At 23.3% G+C, this 22,922-nt stretch overlaps 1 protein-coding gene across 1 annotated transcript; it reads left to right on the top strand.

Moving 5' to 3' along the window:
• The first annotated feature begins 5,862 nt into the window (after nt 1-5,862).
• Nucleotides 5,863-20,624, top strand: LOC117175076. Its single transcript, XM_033364619.1, has 5 exons — nt 5,863-5,956; nt 6,195-6,281; nt 13,581-13,716; nt 17,140-17,195; nt 20,405-20,624. The coding sequence occupies exons 2-5, from the start codon at nt 6,207-6,209 to the stop codon at nt 20,534-20,536; spliced, it is 399 nt and encodes a 132-aa protein (XP_033220510.1). The 5' UTR covers nt 5,863-5,956; nt 6,195-6,206; the 3' UTR covers nt 20,537-20,624.
• The last annotated feature ends 2,298 nt before the right edge of the window (nt 20,625-22,922 follow it).

Below are 22,922 nucleotides of genomic sequence, written 5' to 3' on the forward strand. Positions count from 1 at the left end.
AGAATCTTTAACAGAAAGCCTGGAATCATTAAAATTTCAAAGAGTCTTTAAACTTTGAACGTTACAATTTTAATTGTATTCGAAAAATGCTGCATTTTTAAGTTAAATTTTTAAATTTTGATGTATAATTTACAAATAAACATTTGTAGAAAAAAATCTGAGTAATTTTAATAGATGTTTAGGAGTTTCAAAAAAATCAAAAAATTATCATGCAAATTTTAGAAAGTTTTCTTAAAATCTTCTAGAATCTTTTTTGTATATATTTTGTTTAAATCTTTGAAATTTTTTTTAAATATTCTCTTAAAATAATTTTTCAAAATGAAAAGTTATTTTTAATTTTCCTACAAATAATAAATGTTCAATTGTTATTTATACATCCAAATTGTAAAGAAATTTTCTAAAATTTGCAGGATTTTCTGAAAATTGTAGAAAAAAATCTATTAATTTTGATAGATATTTAGAAGTTCTGAAAAAATTTCCAAAATAATTTTTAATTCAAAAACAATTTAAAACAGCTTCTAGATTTTTCAAGATTTTGAAGCTCTCCAAGGATGTTTAAACTATTTAATAAGAAAATAATTGAATTTCTAATTAAAGAAGTGTTCAGTTAATTTTTTTTCAATTTTTAAATATTTGATGTTTCTAGCTTAAAATTCCTTAAAATTATATAATTTTGAAAGTTTTAAAGTTCAATGATTGAGTTTTTAATTTAGAGCATTGAAAATGATAACGTGGATCTCTCTTTTTTATATTGAAAAATGTTAGTACCTTCAATTTTATACGCGTAAATTATTGAGCATTTGAATACATTTTTTTATTAAAAACTTTTAAATTTCAATTTTAAAAGTTCAAAATTTAACAGTTTCCCTTTGAGTGCTTTCATTTACAGCTCAGTTTTTATTACCTCAAGTGGAAAATTTTTCAGCTTTAGTGTTCCATTTTATAAATTTCATTGACCGTGAAAAATGTTTGCGAACCGGAAAATGACCGGGAATTTTTTTCTTCGATTAAAACAGCCACCCTGATTTTTTTAAAGAATTATAATTCGTATTTATAAGAAAGGAGTTTGAAAAATCTCTGTTTCAAGACAGAATTCGTCAAAATCTAAAAGTTCCCTCGTCCAAATAAGAAAAAAAAATTAGAAAAAATCTGAAAGGTAGTATATATTTTTTTTAGTTGAAAATTAAAATACTTGCGGTTGAAAATAAAACTCATTTGTTCAAAATCATTTTTTTTTTAACGAAGAATTTAACTATTCGAGTAGAAAATTTAACTGCTTTGCTTATTATGAATTAGATTTGCAAAAGAAAATTCAACTATTCTATTTTTGATTTAAAATTTATCTTTTTTTCCACGAAAATTTAACTATTTGGTTGAAAATTGATATTTTCTGCAAAAAAATTAAGCTATTTGTTTGAAAATTTATGTACTTTGTGGAAAATTCGCCTTTTTTTGTTTAGAAAATTAATATTTATGGTTGAAAATTCTTTTCTTTTTGTAAAAAATGCATCTATTACAGTTAAAGTTTCATCATTTTATTTAATAACTCATCAGTTTGGTTGAAAATTAATTTCTCCAATTGAGAATTTAACTGTGATATTTTTGATTGAAAATAATGTTGTCTAGTTCAAAATTCAACAATTTGGCTGATTTATCTTCTTTTTTTTTTATTTAAAATTTAACTAGTTTGTTGATTATTCACGTATTTTGCTGAAAAATCGATTTTTATTAGAAAATTATCTTTTTCTTTAAAAATTTATGTCCGTGTTTAAAAAAAATTCATCTCTTTAGTTGAATATTTGTTCTCTTTTATTGAGAATTTAAGTAGTTCGTTAAAAACTCATGTATTTTATTGAAAATTTTTATTTTTTGGTAGAAAATTCACCTTTTTGTTTGAAAATTGGTCTTATTGTTTAAAAATTCATCTTTTAGGTTGAAAAATCAAGTATCCCTGCTAAATATTCATTATGTTAATGAAAAATTAATAAATTGTTTTAAAAACTCAACTTTTAGTTTAACATTCATTAATTTTATTTGAAAATTCATTTATCTTGAAATTTAAAAAAATTTTTTGTTGAATGAAGTTTACTGATTGAACGTCATGAATTAAAATAAGTTTTTGGGTTTTGCTGCAAATATGAGTATGTTAATTTTATTTTACCTGGAGAATAAAAAAAAACTTGATTAGGAAAAATCGGGAGATGACCGGGAATTTGAAATTGTCTGCCGAATCGCCAGCCTGATCTGATAAGAATTTCTTTTTTTTTTTATCATGATGGACTACAAATCATATAAGTTGGATAATTTTTTTAAAGTAACAAAGGAAGTATTTGTACAAACAAGTGTGTTTATACAAATTAATTATAACTGCTCTCGAATTGTAGGTAATTCTGAAAGTCTACGGAAAAAAATATTCTTTTTAAAGGGCTGTACATAATATTTTTTCAATAATTATTACTAATATTATTATAATTATATTTCATAGTAATAAATTTTGTATATTTGTATATAAGATGTATATATCATGTATATATTTTACATAGGAAAAAAGGTTATCTTTTTCTTTATCAATAAATATTTGTATACCATTCCTCAGTTTTTTTTATTCCAGTTTCAATTTGCAAATGCAAAAATAAATCCATTAAAAAAAAAGAAAAACTGCACGCTGTTGTGAATTCTCTTTTGTTAAAGCTCTTTCGGCTTTAACGAACACATTCTTATCACCTGTCTCGGGAGAAAAAAGGTTTAAGGTAAGTTTTCAGATCTGATTTAAAAACAATATTGATATTCAACATTTTATTGTACCTTTTTTGGATGAACAACTTTCATCTTTATTTTTTTCGTAGCTTGAATCGTTTGGCCACAAATTTATTTATTTTTAGATCTTAAAAAAGCGTGTCAAAACTCAATCCAATCCGATCATTTTTTTCGAAAGTTATCTTGCCTACAGACTATAGACGGACGGGCAGAAACCTTTGTAAAAATCATTTTTTTCTGACTCAGGAGGTATCGAAACGTAGAAATTTAATAAAAATCGACTAAGTCAAATTTTACATAAAACCAGTACCTTCTCATTAGGATGAGAATGTAATAAGCAGAAATAATGCGGTTCTTTACATTTGCATTTCCTCTAATTATTTCACTAATTTTAGCATATTTCGTTCTTAAATTGACTGTAAATATTTTTTGCTTTTTTCATAAACCTATACGTACTTTTTCTATCTTGGTAATCAGTTTAATCTTATCAGTTACGCAACTTTTTATATTTTTATTAAATTTCCCGCCAAGGATCAACTTAGCTGTAAGTGGCGCGCTTTTTTGAAATATTTAAATATGTAAATCAATTTTTTATCAACTATAGGTAAGGCAAATTTCCGAATTCTACGTCGATGTTCACTGACTTAGCAATTTTCATTTTTAAGTTAATTCTTTTTTTTTAATTATTTATTGTTATTATTTGCAATTATATTTTTGGTTGAGAATTCATCTTTTGTGACTGAAAATTGTACTTTTTTGTTGAAAATTCAACAATTTGTTTTTAAAATCATCCTTATTGCTTAAAAAATAGAGCTGCTGCGTTGAAAATCAGACTTTTTGGTTTGTAAATTCAAGAATTTTATTGATTTTTTTTCTTGGCTAAAAAATGTTTGTTGGTTGAAAATTTGTTAAAATTTCGTATTTTTCACTTGAATATTCACCTCTTTTATTATAAATTGAATATTTTTAGTCAAATATTCGTTTTTTTAGTTGCAAACTTTTTAAATTAGTTTTTTCAACTTGAAATTGAATTATTCTATTTTTTGTGGGAAATTTATCATTTTAGGTTGACAATTCAAGTATTTAATTTAAAATCGATCTTTTTTAGTAGAACATTTTTCTTCTTTTTGAAAATTCATCTCTTCTTTTGATATTCGTCATTTTAGTTATTATTACACTATTACAACTATTTCATTTTTGATTGAAAATTAATATTTTTCAGTTGAAAATTCAACTATTTAGTCCAAATTCAGGTATTTTTTTTTTGTTAAAAATTAATTTCAACTGATAACTTAATTATTTAATTTTTTATGGAACATTAATCTTTTTGATAGAAATTTCATTTTCTTGATTGAAAATTCATCTATTTGTTTGAAAATTTAACTTTTTCGTTCAAAATTTACCTTTAATTGGTTTCAAATTGATTCTTTTTTGGTGAAAAATTAACTGTTCTACTTTTGCTTCATCTATTTTGGGTTGAAATTCAAGAGCTTTCCCAACAAAATTCTTTTTGGTTGAATTTTTATAATTTTAGTTAAAAATCACTTCTTTGGTTAAAAATTCATATATTTTGATGAAAATTCGTTTTTTGTTACTATTTCGTTAAAAATTAATTTCTTTGGTAAAAGATTCGTTTTGTGTTAGTTAAATATTAAGTTTTTAAACTGAAAAAGTAACTATTCCATTTTTGTTTAAAATAGTATCTTTTTTAGATCAAAATTAATGTTTTAAATCAATATTTATCATTCTATTTATTTTTTTGGTTGAAAATTGAATTATTTTATTAAAATTACATACTTTTTTAGTTTAAAATTCATGTGATTTGTTGAATATTTTTTACTAAAAAAATATTTTCTTGTTTATAAAAGAATTTTTTGATTAAAAATTCAATTATTTGAATAAAAATTCATTTTCTTGTTTGAATATGTATAATTTTACTTAAAAAGTAACTTCTTTGGTTAAAAATTCCTATATTTTGATGAAAATTCGTTATTTTATTTTTTTACTATTTTGTTAAAAATTAATTAATTTAATTGAATATTCGTTTTGCTTTAGTTAAATATGAAGCTTTTAAACTGAAAATGTAACCACTCCATTTCTATTTCAAAATGTACCTTTTTTATTCGAAAATTTGAATATTTCATTGAAAATCCGTTTTTCCATTGTTTTTGCTATTTCGTTGAAAATTAATTTCTTTGGTAGAAGATTAGTTTTGTTTTAGTTCAATATTAAGTTTTTGAACTGAAATTATAAATATTCCATTTTTGATTCAAAATGCATCTTTTTTAAGTTGAAAATTCATGTAATTTGTTGAATTTTTTTTACTAAAAAAATATTTTTATCGTTTAAAAATTAATTTAAAGAGATGAATTCATCTCCTTGGTTGAAAATATAACAATTTCGTTGAAAATTAGTCTATTTTGGTAGAAAATTAAAGTTTTTGTTGAAAATTCAGTTTTTCGAGATAAAAAATTTAACTGTTTTGTATAAAATTCATCTATTTTGGTAAACGTTTAATATTTTGTTGTTTGTTTAAAATGCAACTGATTAAAAATTAATATTTTTTTCGTTGAAAATTAAATTATTTTGGTTTGTAATTCATCTTTTTGGTTGAAACTTCAATTCTTTGGTTTAAAATTTATGTTTTTCAGGTGAAAATTCACATTATTTAGTAGGATTTGAATCTTTTCTTCTTCTCCTGAAAATTCGTCCTTTTTGGTGAATCCAACTGTTTTTGATTTAAATTAAAAATATTTTCTGATTGAAATATCATCTATGTATTACATTTTTCGTTAAGAATTAATCTTTTTTTAACTAAACATTAATCCACTTGGATAAAAGTGAAATTATTTTTTTAAAAATGCATTTTTTTGCATTAAGATTCATCATTTTAGTTTAAAATTAATTTATCTAGTTGAAAATATAATTATTTTGATGAAAATCCGTTTTTTTAAAATAATTTTAGGTGAAAATTCAACAATTCCATTTTTTGATTAACATTGGTCCTTTTTAGATGAAAATTCAACAATTCGGTTGTAAATTAGAGTTGAAAATTGGAATTGACGTTATGAAATTACGATACTAGTAAAATTTAAATATAAATACGTACTTGACCATAGCAGTAATTTAGTTGATTCAAGATGTCGTCTTTCCGGTTTCCTCCTTTACACGTCTTTACGTTCCAATCGTGAGATTCGAGGTGAGTGATTTTTGATTTTGAGGATAAAAATTATAGTTTTCTTGCTTCCAAATCATAAACGAAAGGAAAAAAATAAAATTAAAAGTTTACGGCTATAAAATATGTGTTTTTATGAGTAAAAAAGTATTCTAAAATTGCAACTTTCTTGTTTGTCTACTGCACGTGACAGTCACAACGTGGGATATGTGAGGCTAGCTTTTTGCGGTTTTCCTACATTTTTGTTTAATTATCGTTGCAGAAAGGTGCAATCATGCAGCTGCACATTCGTGGAGATGAAACTCGCGTTATCGAGTGCGAAGATAATGAAACCGTTGGACAGATCAAGGTATGTCAGAGTTTTATTATAATTTTTGAGGTTATGTTCCAGTCGTCTAGTTGGAAAATGACATTTTCTCGATTTTATTTACTTGCGATCAAAAGTGGAAATTATTCTGTTTTTGGGTAGAAAATTCATATGTTTTTATAGAAATTGCATATTTTTTGTTTGAAAATTACATTTGATTGAAAATTAATTTTATGGGATGAAGATTCATCAATTTAGTTCAAAATTAATTTTTTTGACTGCAAATTTAACTATTCCATTTTTTGTGGAAATTTTTTTTGGTAGTAATTTAATTTTCTGGGTTAAAAATTCACCTGTTTACTTAGAAATTTAACTATTGCGTTGTAAATTTATTTTACTTGGTTGAAGATTAAGTTTTTGTTGAAAATTCGTCTGTTCTATTTTTGTTTAATAATTTATTTTGTAGGTTGAATATTTTTTTTTTGGTTGGAAATTTATTTTTTCGATAGAAAAATCATCTCATTTGTGAAATAATCTTCTTGGTTGTAAAGAAATGTTTTTGGTTGAAAAAAGAAATATCGTGTTAAATTGTTTTTTTTTAAGTATCTTTTGGTTGAAAATTCATGTATGTCGTTTGAAAACTTGTACATATTTTTTGGTTTTTATCATTTTAGTTTACAAAACTCATTCGTTTGCTTGAAAATTTAATTATTTTGTTGATAACTGGTTTTTTTGCGGAAAATTAATTTTAAAGTCAAAATGTAACTATTCAATTTTTGTTGGAAAATTTATTATTTTTATGTGAAAATTGATGTATTCCGTTTTAAAACATGTATTTTTTGGTAGAAAATTAATAATATTAGATAAAAAATTTTTTTTTCCCTAAAATTAAACTGTTTTGTTGAAAATTCATATTTCTTGGTAGAAAAATAATCTTATTTGTTGAAACCTAATATTTTTAGTTTAAAATTAATTTCAACGGAAAAGTTTAATTTATTTCATGTTTTGCGGAAAATTTATCTTTCTGAGAAATTTAATCTTGGCTGAAAATTCATTCTTTTTTTACTGAAAATTTAATTATTCTATTTTTTGTTAAAAATTATTTTGTTTGTACTTTCGGTTGAAAATTCCTTTTTTCTTTTTTAGTTGAAAATTCAACTACCTTTCTAAGTATTGATTTTTTTGGTTAAATATTTGTCATTTTAGTTTAAAGAAGGCGTTTTCGGTTGAAAATTTATCTCTTTGTTTTATTTGAATATTCAAAAATAATGTTAAATTTTGTTGAACTTTTTTAAAATGAATATTAAAATATAATTATTTTTTTAATTAAAAAAAAAAATTCAAAATCTAGCCATTCCATTTTTGTTTCAAAATTTATATTTTTTAGTTAAAAATTCATATATTTTGTTAAAAACTTGCCTTTTTTGGAAGAAAATTCAAAAATTCATTATTTTTGGTTGCAAATTCAACTAATTTTCTAAAAATTAATTTTTTTGTTGAATATTTATCATTTTACTCAACAAAAATCATTCGTTTGCTTGAAAGTTTAATTAATTTGTTGATAACTTTTTTTTGGCTGAAAATTAATTTTTAAAGTAAAAATGTAACTATTCAATTTTTTTTTAAATTGATCTTTTTCAGATAAAAATTTATGTATTTTTTGTAGTTGAAAGTTCATGTATTTTTGGTTGAAAATTTATCTCTTTTTTTTACTTTAATATTCAACTAAAATGTTAAATTTTTTCAACTTTTTGTCAATGAATTAAATTTTATTAAAGTAAAAAAAATTAGCTGAAAATATAACCATTACATTTCTGTTTCGAAATTCATATTTTTTATTAAAAAATTCATATAATTTGTTACAAATTTGTCTTGTTTGGAAGAAAATTAAACTGTATTGTTTGAAATTTATTTTTTTTTCGTATAATATTCGTTTTTTGTTGACAATTTTATTTTTCTAACGAAAATTTAACTATTTTATTTTTTGATGAAAATTTATCTTTTTTAGTTTGAAAGTTTATTATTTTTTGTTGCAAATTCAACTACTTTCTTAAAAATAAATTTCTTAATTGAAGGTTCATTATTTTGGGTAGAATAGATCGAATTTGCATAGAAAATAAAAATATTTTCGGTGGAAATATCAACTATGAAATTTCCTTTTTTCTTATTTAAAAATTGTTTTGGCTAAAAATTTAATTCCTCTATTTTGGATTAAAAATAACTTTTTGAGTTAAAAACTCAACTTTTTGGTTGAAAATTAATGTATATTATGTATTTCTAACATAATTTGTGGTCAAATTCCTATAAAATTTATTTCAAACACACTATTTTATTGCATTAACATTATTGATCTGTGTGGTTATTTTTCTACCTTAAAGTAAAATTTAGAGCGTTCAAGGAAAATGAAAAATTGGCAAGGAAAGTCTGGGATTTTCGAAATTTGGATTTTGTAGCAACCCTGATAAACATAAAGTAATAAAGATTCTATTCTTAATACATTTTATTGATTAAAATATAAAACATTGATCAAAAACTGTATTGAGTTTGCAATTAAAATTTTATTCGTTTCGTCGACTTGGTAAAAGTTGCATTACGTGATAACCTGGCGAAGGTATTTAATCCATCGACAGCACGAGCAGTAATGATACATTAAAAAGCAAGTCTCAGGGAGATAAAATTTTTATTTAATTTTCATCTTTTCATAGATTTGCGACAAAGACTTTGATTAATCAACTTAATTTTTGTCTTTTCGTACATTTGCGACGAATGAGCAAATTAATGAGAATATAAATTCAGATTATCGATACATTTTTTAAAGTCTTCCTCTTCAATTTTCCCCTTTTTCTTTTTTTCATATTTGTTGCAATTGCAAATAATTTCAAATTTGAGCCTTTGATTTTAGTATTAGAAATTAGAATTTTTTTAAAGTGCACAGTGCATTAAAATTGTATTACTTCATGTTGAAAATATTTAAAAATAAGCATTGTAAAATTGTATTAATTTTTAGGGCTGGAATATATTTTTTTAAATATAGAGTAATATTATTTTATATTGATTAAAAGTTAATAATTTTAGCGAATAGATTGATTTATTTTAAAACTAAAAGTATTGATTTGTAGATAAGTTGACAATGCTGAAGGTAGCCTGAATATAATATTTATAAAATATAAATCTGGTGAATTATATAATATATAATAATTTCAAATTTGAGCCTTTTATTTGAATAAACTTTATAAATTAGAAAATTTCTCAAATGTAGAGTGCTTAAAATTGAGTTAATCCACTTAAAAAGTCTTTCAAAATAATCGTTTTTTTTTAAATTTGAGTCTTGTAATTCTTGTTAAGGCTATAATAAAGTTTTTAAAATCTAAAATAATATTACATATTTTACATTGATTAAAAGTGCATCATTTTAGCGAATGGATTGATATATTTTTAAATTGAAAGTATTGATTTGTAGATAAGTTGACAATGCTGAAGGAGACCTAGATTTAATATTTATAAAATATAAATCTAGTTAACTATTTAAAATGTTATCTGAGTAATGAAAGTGGCATTACATGATAACCTGGCGAAGGTAATTAATCCATCGACAGCAAGAGCAATAATGCCAAGTTAAAAAGCAAGCCTCAGGGAGATGGAATTTTAATTTAATTTTCGTCTTTTCATAGATTTCAAAAAAATCAAATCTTTGAAAAAAAAGTTTTTCTATAATTTTAAGAATCCGAATATTATTATTGCTCATTCAATTTCAAGTGAAAAATCTTATTTTTAATGGAAAAATGTTAAAATTATTATAACAATTTTTTTGGCGGTTAATATTTTATCTCTTTCGCTTATCATTTTTTTGAAAAATGGATGAATTTAAATAAATGATATGATTTCTTTTTTTTTTCGAGAAAAAAATTCAATACAATTTTACTGATTCAAATTTTGAATATAAATTTTTCTGTAGCTGAAATCGTTAAAAAAGTTTGATTTTAAGTGACCGTTTTAAAAAATTAATAACTATATTTGAAGATCTCTTATTTTTTAAGAGAGTAAAATTGTAGGGAATATTTTTTTCGAAAAAATATGCCGCGATTGATTAAAATTCAATCATTAAAAAAAAAAGAATGAATAGTGACAATGGAGACAATTGAATTACAAAAACAGTTCAAATTAGTATTTTATCCAAATTTTATACTTTTTTAATCAAAAATCTTTTTTATTCATAAGACATGACTTAATATCAATTCAATTCTTAAATAATCGAAATCTATTTTTTCCAAAGTCCTGATTTTTGCATAACTATCTTAACAGCGTTTAAATTGAATTGCTTCACATGAAAAAGATTTTGAAATAGGCATTTAAAAATTGAAGAAATTAAATTGAGAATAATTCAAAGTTTTAATTCATATTTATCATCTAAAATTTAAATTTAACTACGAAATTCCTTAAAAAAAAAAAAAATTCAACGACCAATTATTCTGGTTTCCATTCAAATTCGATGATTAGATTCTTTTAATTAATTTACAAGAATTTCGTAGTTAAATAAGCATTTTAAAAATTTGAATCTTATATTTATTTTTAGGGCTAAAATAAAGTCGCTAAAGTCGAAAATAATATTTTATATTCATACATTTTTAAATTGAATAAAAGTATTATTTTATAGATAAGTCGAAAAAATTTAAGTCAGTCTGGATTTAATATTTATGATTTATAAAATATAAATCTAGTTAATTATTTCAAATTTTTTGAGATAAGAAAATGGCATTACATGATAACCTGGCGAAGGTAATTAATCCATCGACAGCACGAGCAGTAATGCCAAATTAAAAAGCAAGTCTCAGGGAGATGGAATTGTAATTTAATTTTCGTCTTTTCATAGATTTGCGACAAATTTATAAATTATGAACAAATAAATCCAGTATGTCATGGATGCATATTTTTAAAGTCTTTCGTTCTACTTCATTTTTCTCCTTTTTATTATTTACCCTATGCCAGAGCAATTAATTTCAAATTTGAACCTTTGATTTGTATTTTTGAAAATGTAATTTCTTCACATTGAAAAGATTTAAAAATTTTTTTTTAAATTTAAAACTTGTATTTATATTTAAGGCTGCAATATAATTTCTAAAATAACAAATAATATTATTTTACATTTTGTGCTCGGATCGTATGGATTTTTTTAAAAATGCAATTTTTTGCGACTTTAAAGAAAAATGCGACTTATTTACTTTTTCCCGTTTTTCACAGAATTAAGAACATTAAAAAAGAAATAATTTCGGATTAAAGCTTTATAATTGGAAAATTAACAAATAATAGCGTTTAAAATTAAAAAAATCTGATTGCGTGAATCCGTATTCAAAGTTTTATTTATTTTTACATTTCAAGCCTTAAAAGTTGGATATTCTTCAGTTTTAAACCTTTAAAATCGAATTATTTCACATTCAGTTATTGAAGAATTAAGAAATTGTGATTAAAATTTTTAATTCTCAAATTTAAAGTCTTCAAAATAAATGTTCTTGAAGTTTAAAGTTAAAGTAAATTATAATCTTCTCTCATTTGAAAGTAAGCCTAGTCTACAAGTTTAACAATTAAGAAATTTTAAGCAAAATTTCCAGTTTTTTAACAAAAATGAACTTCATGTTATTTTTGGTTGAAAGTTTATTCCTTTCGGTTGAAAAGTCGACTATTAAAATTCCGTTTTAAAATTCATCTTTTCAATTGGAAATGTTACTATTCAGTTCAAAGTTTGATCATTTTGTATAAAATTCAATAATTTGGTAAAAAAAAACGTTAAAAATTTGTTTCTTCGGTTAAAAATTGAGCTGTTTTGTTGAAAATTGTTTGTTTTTTTAGAAATAATTTTTTAAAGTTAAAATATAACTTTCATTTTTGGTTAAAAATGTATATTTTTAGATGGTAATTCAACTATTTGAAACTGAAAATTTAACTATTTAGTTGAAAAATTATTTTTTCGGGCTCAAAATTCAACTGTCTTCTAGAAAATTCATCTTTTTGATTGAAAGATTAAAAAAATCAGTAAAAAATTCAACTGTTATATAGAACTCGGTTTTTTTTATTGTTGAAAATTAAGTTTTTAAATATAAATTGCTTATATTTTTGTTTGATGGGTCTTTCTTACTTAGTAATTCAACTATTTGGTTTTCTTAAACATTTGGTTTTTTAAATAGAAAATTAATTCTCTTGGTTTTAAATTTAACCGTTTAGTTAAAAATTTATGTTTTTTTTAAAGTTCATCTTTTTTACTAGAAAATACAAGTTTTGTTTAAAAATGCAACTTATTGTTTGAAAATTAATTATTAACTAATAAATTTTTTGTTAAAAATTCATTTCTTTTGGTTGAAAATGCTAATTCTTTGTATAAAGTTGAATTCGTTTTTTTTTCTTCTTGAAAATTAATTCCAATTAATTGAAAATTGATCTATTTAGTTGGAAAATCATCTGTTTCTTAAAAATGTAGGTTTTTGGTGTTGAAACTTATCTGTTCTGTAGACAATTCGTTTTTTGGCTTAACAAATCAAACAATTTAGTAGAAAATTCAACTGTTTCATATAAAACATCTTTTTTTTTATTGGAAATTAATGTTTTAAATGTTAATTTAACTATTCCGTTTTTGGTTGAAGACTGATAACTTTTCGTTTAAAGATTCAAGTGTTTTGTTGTACGTAAGGGGGGGGGGGGGCTTCTAGCCGACACGAGCTTTAAATTTATTAAAAATGAATTATTTTAGCAAATAGAATGATCTTTTTAAAATTTAAACTATTGACTTACAAATAAGTTGATAATGCCGAATGTACTGAAAATTTAATGCTTTTAACCCTCAAACGGTACACTGGTGCGAATTCGCACCCGAAGTTTTTTCATTTTGTTGGGATTTACGCAAACACAGCTGCAGCGGATTATCCCCATATATATTAAATATATATGTTAAATATGCGTAATATAGGCTAGTTGTTTATTATATGTTCAATATATTAAATATTTATTATTAACATTGCAAACAAACCAATTCGCACCAGTGTACCGTTTACGTGTGCTCGGTTGGGGTGTACCGTTTAAGGGATAAAATGAAAATCTAGTGAATTATTTCACTTTTGATCTGAGTAATGAAAGTGGCATTACATGATAACCTGGCGAAGGTAATTAATCCATCGACAGCACGAGCAGTAATGCCAAATTAAAAAGCAAGTCTCAGGGAGATGGAATTGTAACTTAATTTTCGTCTTTTCATAGATTTGCGACAAAAATATAAGTCATTTCTATTTGGAGCTTATTTTTTTCAATAGAAAGTGTACCTATTTTTATGGATAACTTTTTTTGTTTGATTCATAGGCAAGAATCTTAGCCTTCGCGAATGTAGAATCAGGAGATATCTACATTTCCTGTGCTGGAACTGTCTTGACTGACGATGTTGTCGTTAGCGATTTCCAGTCAAACACAATTGACTTTAACATCCCACTTCTCGGAGGTAAATAAAAAATATATTTTAAAAAATAATTATTAGGGCTTCTACCTGACCGGGAAATCCGGAAAATGACCGGGAATTTAATGAGACCGGGAAAACCCGGGAAATGACCGTGAATTTATATTTTGACTGGGAGTTTTTTAGAACAAAAAAATCCGTTCTATTTAGAGATCAAGCGTTTTTGAAATAATTAGTTCAATTGTGATCTTGTTTAATTATAATATCATTCTGTTTAGAATGCGTATTTGAATTAAAAGAATTACAAAATGCAATTTTAAAGACTTGAGTAATTAAAAATTAGAAGCGTTTAAAATCGAAGATTTTTGATAATTTATTTATAATTAAAGGCTTTTATTAAATTTCAGCCTAAAATATTCCATTTTTAAACCGCGTAATTTCAAATTTTGCAATTAAAAAAAAGAATAATAACTTAATATTTAGAAATATCTGACTGTACATTTAAAATCAGTAATTATAAATAAAATACTCAAAACGGAATAAAAAGACTAAACTTTGAAAATTACAATTTTCTGTTTGAAGAAATTTAATTTGTAAGTCAACTTCTTAAATTTTGATGTATAAATAACAATTGAACACCTATTATTCTTAGAAAAAATCGAGTAAGATGAAATATTTAGAGGTTTTGAAAAATTCAAACTTAATTAAAGATTTGTAATGATTTAAAATGATTTAATGATTTAAAATAAAATAAAGTCCGGCCATTCTTACCAAAATTTCTTTACAAATATTTAAAAGCTTTTTAATAATAACATTTTTTAAGATTGCTAGGAAAATTGAAAATGATTTTTTTTTAAATTATTTGAATATCGAATAATTTAAAAAGATATTTAGAAGTTTGAAAAAGTTTTAATAATATTTTTGAATTTGAAAAAATTCGAAACAACATGTAGATATTTCAAGATCTTGAAATAAAATTTCGAAGCATTTTAAGGGTTTTTAAACTATTTCAAATAAAAATAATTTAACTTTAATTTAAACAGAGAACTTTCAATCTTTTACAAATTTATAGTTGGAACTAGAATTTATTCAGAATAATAACCGGGAATTTCATATTTTAACAAATTCCGAGCTAGTACTGGAAATTTTCGAAAAGGAACAAAATTTTGAAGTGGAACAGTAAATTTTTCCAACGAATTATAATTCTGAATTGAAGCAAAGAATTTCCAAATTTTAACCAATTCTGAATTGAAACTGGCATTTATCCAAAAGAATTATAATTCTTCTTGGAAAAGGAAATGTTAAAATTTAAATAAATTCCGAACTGGAACAGGGAATTTTTTATTTAACTGAATTATAATTCTCAGTTGAAAAGGGATATTTTGGAAAAAAATAAAATTATAAATTGGAACAGGAAATTTTACAAAAAATCGAATTCTTTTTTGGCAACGAAAAATTTTCGAAAAGTATTAAAATTCCGGATTTGAATGAGGAATTTTCAATAAATTCTGAGTTGGAAATGGAGTTTATCCAGGAGAATAACAATTCTCAATGGAAAATTGATTTTTTTCAACAAAACAATTGTTGTGTGTTAAAACGAGATATTTTCGAAAAAATCAAATTATGAATTCGAACAGGGAATTTTTCTAGAAAGTTTTAATTCTTACAATTAGTTGAAATGGAAAATTATCGAAAAGAATAAAAATTTTGGATTTAAACAAGGAATTTTTCGAAATGAACTAAAGCTTAAATATTATACGTGAAAATTATTGAGCATTTGAATACAAAATTCTTGAATGAAACAAATTTTAAGCTTCAATTTTCGAAGTTTAAAACCGGGAAAATTTTTCTTTGACAAAAACGACCGGGAAACTGGGAATTTTTTGAGACCAGGAAAACCCGGGAAAGGGCAGTGAATTTATTTTTTGACCGGGAATTTTACTATCTTTTGGAAGAAAATTTTAATGAAGACACATTGCATAATGTAATATAACATAGATTTGATTTCACATTTTTTTAAATGTTGAATTAAACTGTTAATTTTTTCAATTGTGAAATCATTCAGTTTACAATGCGTGATTGGAAAATCCTTTATTTAAAAATTATCCATTTTGGGACTTTCATTTTCAAGACATTTTCAATTTCAAGGATTTAAAAATACAGTTTTGTTGTAGTGTTACAAGAAGATGATCAGAGTTGGAATTATTTTTAATATCATGATGGCGACCCGTTAATGATAAAATGGACCTTAAAAAAAATGTTGCGTATTTAAATATTTATTTATTAAATTTTTACTTGGAATAGGGATTGTTTGACATGGGATGGGATGTTTTAAAGAATAATCATTCGAATTTAGAAGAAAAGAATTTAAATCAATCCCTTTTCTATGTCCGAATTCGCTAAATTTTAGCTAAAGAAAGTGCTTTAAACATTTTTTAGAATATAAGTAGTATTTCGAAGAAGAAATATTTCTAAATTATAATAGAAATTTCCTTTACATTGTTCGTTACGAATTAATCTTTTTTGAGTTAAAAATTCAAATACTTGGTTAAAAGTTAATTTTGTTGGTTAAAGATTTATCATTTTATTTTGAAATTCATTTTTGCCTAAAAATACTAAAAATGTTTTCTTGAAAATCAATTCATTTTTTTTTTTTTTGTGAAAATTCAACTATTTGTTTCAAAATGTATGTACTTTGTGAACCCCCCCCCCCCTTTTAAAAGGAATTAATCATTATAGCATAAAATTCAACTATTGCAGTTAAAGATTCATCAATTTGGTTGAGTATTAATTTCTTCAGCTGAAAATTTAACGGTACCATTTTTTTATTGATCTTTAATCTTTTCTATTTAAAAATTCAGCAACTTCGATGACAATTGGTTTTTTTAAATTCAGAATTCAACTACATATTTCGTTAAAAATGTACGTATTTTGTTAAAGAATCAACTTTTTTGTGTAGAAAATTATTGTTTTTGAAAATTAATCGTATTATTTAATAATTCTTATTTTTGGTTGAAAAATCAAGTACTCCAGTTAAATATTTATCATTTTTGTTGAATATTCATGTTCTAGGCTGAAAATAAAATTATTCGGTTGAAAATTAAACTCTTTTGTTAAAAATAATTTTTTTCAAGTAATTGTTCAAGTTTTGGTTGGAAAATTATACATGTTAGTTGAAAATTCGTCTTTTCTGGAATTGTTGAAAAAGGGAGTTACTATATTTCAGATTTGTAATAAAGAATTTGGAAATAAATGTAATTGTGGCTTGGAAAAGGAAATTTCCGTAAAGAATTCTGATTTAGTGTAAGGGAATTAAAAAAAGTTCCTCTTAAAAATCAAAAATGTTTTCAAAATGCAGAAAAATCTTCTTATCTTTTAAGTGTTTAAAATTATTCAAATATTTTGAACTCTTTTGAATTGATTGGGAAAAATGAATAATTAACCTTGAGACCATCTACATTTTTTTAGGTAAGGTGCACGGATCTCTTGCTCGTGCCGGTAAAGTAAAGGGACAGACCCCAAAGGTAAGAATGTTTCATCAATGATTTTTATAGAATAATATTATTCGGAAATTTAATAATGACGGGTTAAAAATTTAAAGAATTAATTTGTATTGCGTAATTTGATCTTTAAATCAGGATGTCTACTCACTAAAACAAAACAAATTTATCAATTCAATCCTTGGTTGAAAATTGATATAATTTTTTTTTGAAATGTCGTTTTTAGTTAGAACTCTTTTGTTAAAAATTCGAGTTTTTCCGTTGAAAAAACATTTTTCAACTTAAAAATGATCTATTCACTATTTGGCTGAAAATTTATCTATTTTGTTCAAATGTCATCTTTTTTGGTGGAAAACCAGTATTATTGTTTGAAAATTCATCTTTTTGGCTGAAAATTCAACTGTTCCAGATACATATTCATTATTTTTAGTTAAAAATTCCTTTTTCTTAAAAATTCAACCATTTCAGTTAAGGATTCATAATTTTGATTGAATATTCATCTTTTTAGTTAAAACTCTTTTGTTAAAAATGCATTGTTTTTGGTTGAAAATAAATTTTTTTACTAAAAAATTATCTATTCAATGTTTGGTTGAAAATTGATCTATTTTTTTGTCGATAACTAGTATTCTTGTTTGAAAATTCATTTTTTTTTAATGAAAAATTCAACTGTTCCAGTTACAGATTCCGCATTTTTAATTAAAAATGCGTTTTTCTTGAAAATTCAACCATTTCAATTAAGGATTCATAATTTTGGTTGAATATTAATCTTTTTAGTCAAAACTCTTTTGTTAAAGATGCATTGTTTTTGGTTGAAAAATAAATGATTTGGTTGAAAATTCATCTCTTTTTTTTGAAAATGTGTTTTATCGAAATTTAATCTTCTTGGTTGAAAATTAATCTTCTTGTTTGAAATTCAACTATTCCACTTAATTTCGATGTCAACAATTTTTTCCAGAATTTGAATTAGAAACTGAAAATAGCACTGTTAGATCTACGCTGAAGATTGAATAATTTCGATCTGCAGTTAAGTAGCAGTGCCAGAAAAATGCTCAAATTAAAGTGAAATTGAGTTGGCAACATGGACTTAATTTTTCATAAGTTTGCTACAAAACATGATAAATGAAAAAGATCTGTTTAAAAACGAGCTTAGTCAAAAAAATTCTTTTTACTGAAAATTAAATTTTTAAACGCAAATTTAACTATTCTATTTTTTGTCGAAAACTTTTTTTTTTAAGGTGTAAATAATCTCTATAACTTAAAATATAAATATTCTATTCTCGTTTAAAAATTTATCTTTTTTAGTTTTAAATTTAAGCATTTAATTTAAAATTTGATTTTTTTGGTTAAAAATTGATTTTGTTAGAAATGAATTCTTTTTGGTTGAAAATTCGACTGTTTTGTTCAAAATTTGCTGTTGGTTGAAAATTCAAGAATTTTGGTTACAAAAATCAACTATTCGGTTAAAAATGGAATTTTTTGTTGAAAATTATTTTCTTTTTATTCAATATTAAGTTTTTAAACTTAAAATATAACTTCCATTTTTTGTTGAAAATTCGTTCTTTAAGGTTTAAATAATTTCTATGACTTCAAATATAAATATTTTATTCTCCTTTAAAAATTTATTTTTTTTTTTAGTTAAAAATGTATGGATTTTGTTTAAGATTCGTTTTTTTTGGAAGAAAATTGATTTTTGTTAAAAAGGAATTCTTTTTGGCTGAAAATTCAAGAATTTTGATTTAAAAAAATCAACTATTCGGTTACAACTGGAATTTTTTGTCGCAAATTCATTTTTTAAGGTTTAAATAATCTATATAATTTAAAACATAAATATTCTATTCTCGTTTAAAAATGTATCTTCTTTAGTAAATTTATGCATTTTATTTAAAATTTGATTTTTGTTAGAAAATTGATTTTGTTAAAAATGAATTCTTTTGGTTAAAAATTCGACTTTTTTTCTACGAAATTTGTGTTTTTCGGCTGAAAATTCAACTATTTTGGTAAAAAAATCAACTATTCTGTTGAAAATGGAATTGTTGGTTCAAAATTAAATTTTTAAACTCAAAATATAACTTCGATTTTTGTCGAAAATTTGTTTTTTTTTAAGGTTTAAATAATCTCTATAACTTAAAATATAAATATTCTATTCTCATTTAAAAATTTATCTTTTTTAGTTTTAAATTTAAGCATTTTATTTAAAATTTGACTTTTTTGGTTAAAAATTGATTTTCTTAAAAATCAATTCTTTTTGGTTGAAAATTGGCCTGGTTTGTTCAAAATTTGTCGTTGGTTGAAAATTCAAGAATTTTGGTTACAAAAATCAACTATTCGGTTAAAAATGGAATTTTTTGTTGAAAATTATTTTCATTCTATTGAAAATTAAGTTCTTAAACTCAGAATATAACTATTCCATTTTTTGTTGAAAATTCGTTCTTTAAGGTTTAAATAATTTCTATGACTTCAAATATAAATATTCTATTCTTGGTTAAAAATGTATCTTTTTTCGTTATAAAATTATGCATTTTGTTTAAAATTCGACTTTTTGGTAGATAATTAAAGATGATATTTTTTATTGATAATTTGTATTTTCAGTTTAAAATTCAACTTTGTAGGAAATTCATCTTTTTGCATGGAAATTCAACATTTTGGATGAAATTTTAGTGGAAAAGAAATTTTTTTGGTTAAAAGTCTATTTTGTAACAAATGTATTTTGTTTGCAATTAATCTTCTTTGGTAGAAAATTATATTCTTAGTTGAAAAAAATGGGGAATCTTTGAAATATAATTTTTCTTTATTAAAAATACAAATTTGCGACGAAAAACACTATCACGAAAAACCCTGAAAATATCAGGTTTTTTTCAGAACTTGAGCAGACAACCTGAAAATAGCACTGTTAGATCTAAGCTGAAGATTGAATAATTTTGATTTGCAGTTAAGTATCGGTGCCAGAAAAATGCGCAAATTAAAGTGAAATTGAGTTGGCAACATGGACTTAATTTTTCATAAGTTTGCTACAAAATAATATAAATAAAAAAGAGAAAAATTAACGTAAACTAGTGAAAATTCCAAATATAAAATTAATTTCTTATGGGTTTAAATAATTGTTTTTACTTTAAATATAACTTTCCATCTCGGTTAAAAATTTGTATTCTTCAGTTCGAAATTATTTGTTTAAAAATAAGCTTAATTGTGTAATTAGGAGCTGGGAGATTGAAAGGTAAAAAATTATTTTGCAGGTTGAGAAACAAGAGAAGAGCAAGAAGAAGACTGGCCGTGCGAAGAGGCGCATTCAGTACAACCGTAGATTCGTGAATGTCGTTCAAACTTACGGCCGTCGTCGTGGACCTAACGCAAATCCAAACTCATAAGCATTTTCTTAATTTTTTCTGCTTTTCGATTTTGTGATACCAATAAAGTAAATTGATGTAATTGATAATACAGAATGCGTATAGCAGACATTTTATTTTATTCTTTCCTTTTTTATCAAAATTCTGGTCTTGTGTAATAATAGTTCGAAGAAATATTTTTTAAATAAAATTAATTTTTGAATTATCTATTACTTGTTAAGGGAGCATCCATTAATTACGTGAGGCACCATTAATATATTTTTTAAAATTTTATATATCCTTTGAAGTTTTCTAAATCATACTTAAATTATTTGAAAAACTTTAAATTTTATGGATTCACATTTTAGAAAAAAAAGTTCTTCAAGTAGTTTTTAGAGTAGAAGTAAAAAATTAATTTTTTTCGTTGGAAAATTAATAATTTTGAATTGAAAATTTATCTATAAAAATGTAACTTCTTTGTTGAAAATGAATTTTTCAACTAAAATGAAAATTTTTTAAAAATCCACCTCTTTCTTAGGTATAAAAATCGCAGGGTGGCTGCTGAACCGGGAAATTGGGATTTTTTTTACCGGGACTTGGAACTTGGAATTGTTAGAAATTTCGAAGAGCCTTTAAACTTTGAACGTTACAAATTTAATTGTATTTGAAAAATGCTTAATTTGTAAGTGAAAATTTTAAAATTTTGATGCATAACTTACAAGTGAACATTTTCAGAAGGAATTCGAGTAATTTTAAGAGATATTTAGGAGTTTTAAAAAGATTAAAAATTATCAAATTTTAGAAAGCTTTCTTAAAATCTTTTAGAATCTTTTTTGGAAATTTTGTTTAAATCTTTGAAAAAATTTTAAAATATTTTCTTAAAATAATTTTTCAAAATGAAAAATTATTTTTAATTTTCCTAGGACATTTAGAAGTTATGAAAAAATTTCCAAAATAATTTAAAATTTAAAATAAATTCTAGATTTCTCAAGATTTTAAAATAAAATTTTGAAGCTTTCCGAGGATGATTAAACTATTTAAAACGAAAATAATTTAATTTCTAATTTAAGAAGTCTTCAGTTAAATTTTTTTTTAATTTTTCAATATTTGACGTTTCTAGCTTAAAATTCCTTAAAATTAGATAACTTTGACAAATTTAAAGTTCATTGATTGATTTTTAAATTTCAAACATTGAAAATGATAACTTGGATTTATATATTTTTATATTGAAAAATGTTAGTACCTTCAATTTTATACGTGTAAATGATTGAGCATTTGAATACAAAATTTTGTAGTTAAAAACTTTTAAATTCCAATTTTAAAAGTTCAAATTTAACAGTTCCACTTTGAGTGCTTTCATTTAAAGCTCAGTTTTTATTCCTCAAGTGGAAATTTTTTAGCTTTAGTTGTCTATTTTTTAAATTTCATTGACCGTGAAAAATGTTTGCGAACCGGGAGTCAATTTTTTCGACTTTATTTCATTGCAAATTCACATATTAAAAACTACTTTTTTGATTAATCAACTTTTTTTTGTGGAAAATGATTTTTTTTAAATGCTAATCTCACTGTTTAAAATGTATTCTTTTTTGTTTGAAAATTCAAGTGTTGTCTTAAAATTAGCATAATTTTTAATTGAAAATCCATATTTTAGGTCAGAAATAAATTTACTTAGTTGAAAAATAAACTCTTTTGTTGAAAATTATTATTTCAAAAAATGTAAGATTCATCATTTCAATTAAAAATTTAGGTCTTTTTAAAAATGTAATTACATACTTTGTTGAAAATAAATTTTCCAACTAAAAGTTTAATTATTTCAGTAGAAAATGTAACTATTTTTCTGACAATTCGATTTTTTTTTGTTAAGATTTACATTTTTAACAGTAAAATCAACTATTTTACTTTGCTTGAAATTTGATCTTTTTTGGATAAAAATACAACTATTTGGTTGAAAATTGATATTTTTTATTTAAAAATTAAACTATTTTCTTTTAATTCATGTATTTATGGGAAAATTCACTTTTTTGGTAAGTATAAAAAGACTATTCCAGTTGAGGATTCATCATTTCAGTTGGAAATTTATTAGTTTAGTTGAGAATTAATTTTTTCAACTGCAAATTTAACCTTTTCACTTTGAGTTGAAAATGGATCTTTTCTAGTTGAAAATTCATTTTTTTGTATATTTAAATTAAGTTTTAACTATATAAAATACAATATCTTTTAAAGCAAGCTTTTAATATGTTCTAAAAGAATTTTCTAGTCAAAATATTCAGTAGTTTATTTTTTATAACAGTTTTTGTCACTGTTGTAAAAACTTATCCCGGTGTGACAAGTACGAGGGTAGTTCAATAAGTCCTTAGAATGACCAACAGATGGCGCGCGAATCGCTCCAAATCATCTGTTTTCAGTCAGCACCACTCCCGACTAGATA

Source organism: Belonocnema kinseyi, chromosome 6 (assembly GCF_010883055.1).
Source record: "Belonocnema kinseyi isolate 2016_QV_RU_SX_M_011 chromosome 6, B_treatae_v1, whole genome shotgun sequence".
Classification (NCBI taxonomy): Eukaryota; Metazoa; Arthropoda; class Insecta; order Hymenoptera; family Cynipidae; genus Belonocnema; species Belonocnema kinseyi.

What these genes read in the sequence shown, in the direction of transcription:
- LOC117175076 (XM_033364619.1), top strand. Translation starts at nt 6,207, where the DNA reads ATGCAGCTGCACATTCGTGGAGATGAAACTCGCGTTATCGAGTGCGAA. An exon ending in TAACATCCCACTTCTCGGAG is followed by an intron (nt 13,717 to 17,139) that starts GTAAATAAAAAA and finishes ACATTTTTTTAG; the next exon opens with GTAAGGTGCACGGATCTCTT. An exon ending in TAAAGGGACAGACCCCAAAG is followed by an intron (nt 17,196 to 20,404) that starts GTAAGAATGTTT and finishes ATTATTTTGCAG; the next exon opens with GTTGAGAAACAAGAGAAGAG.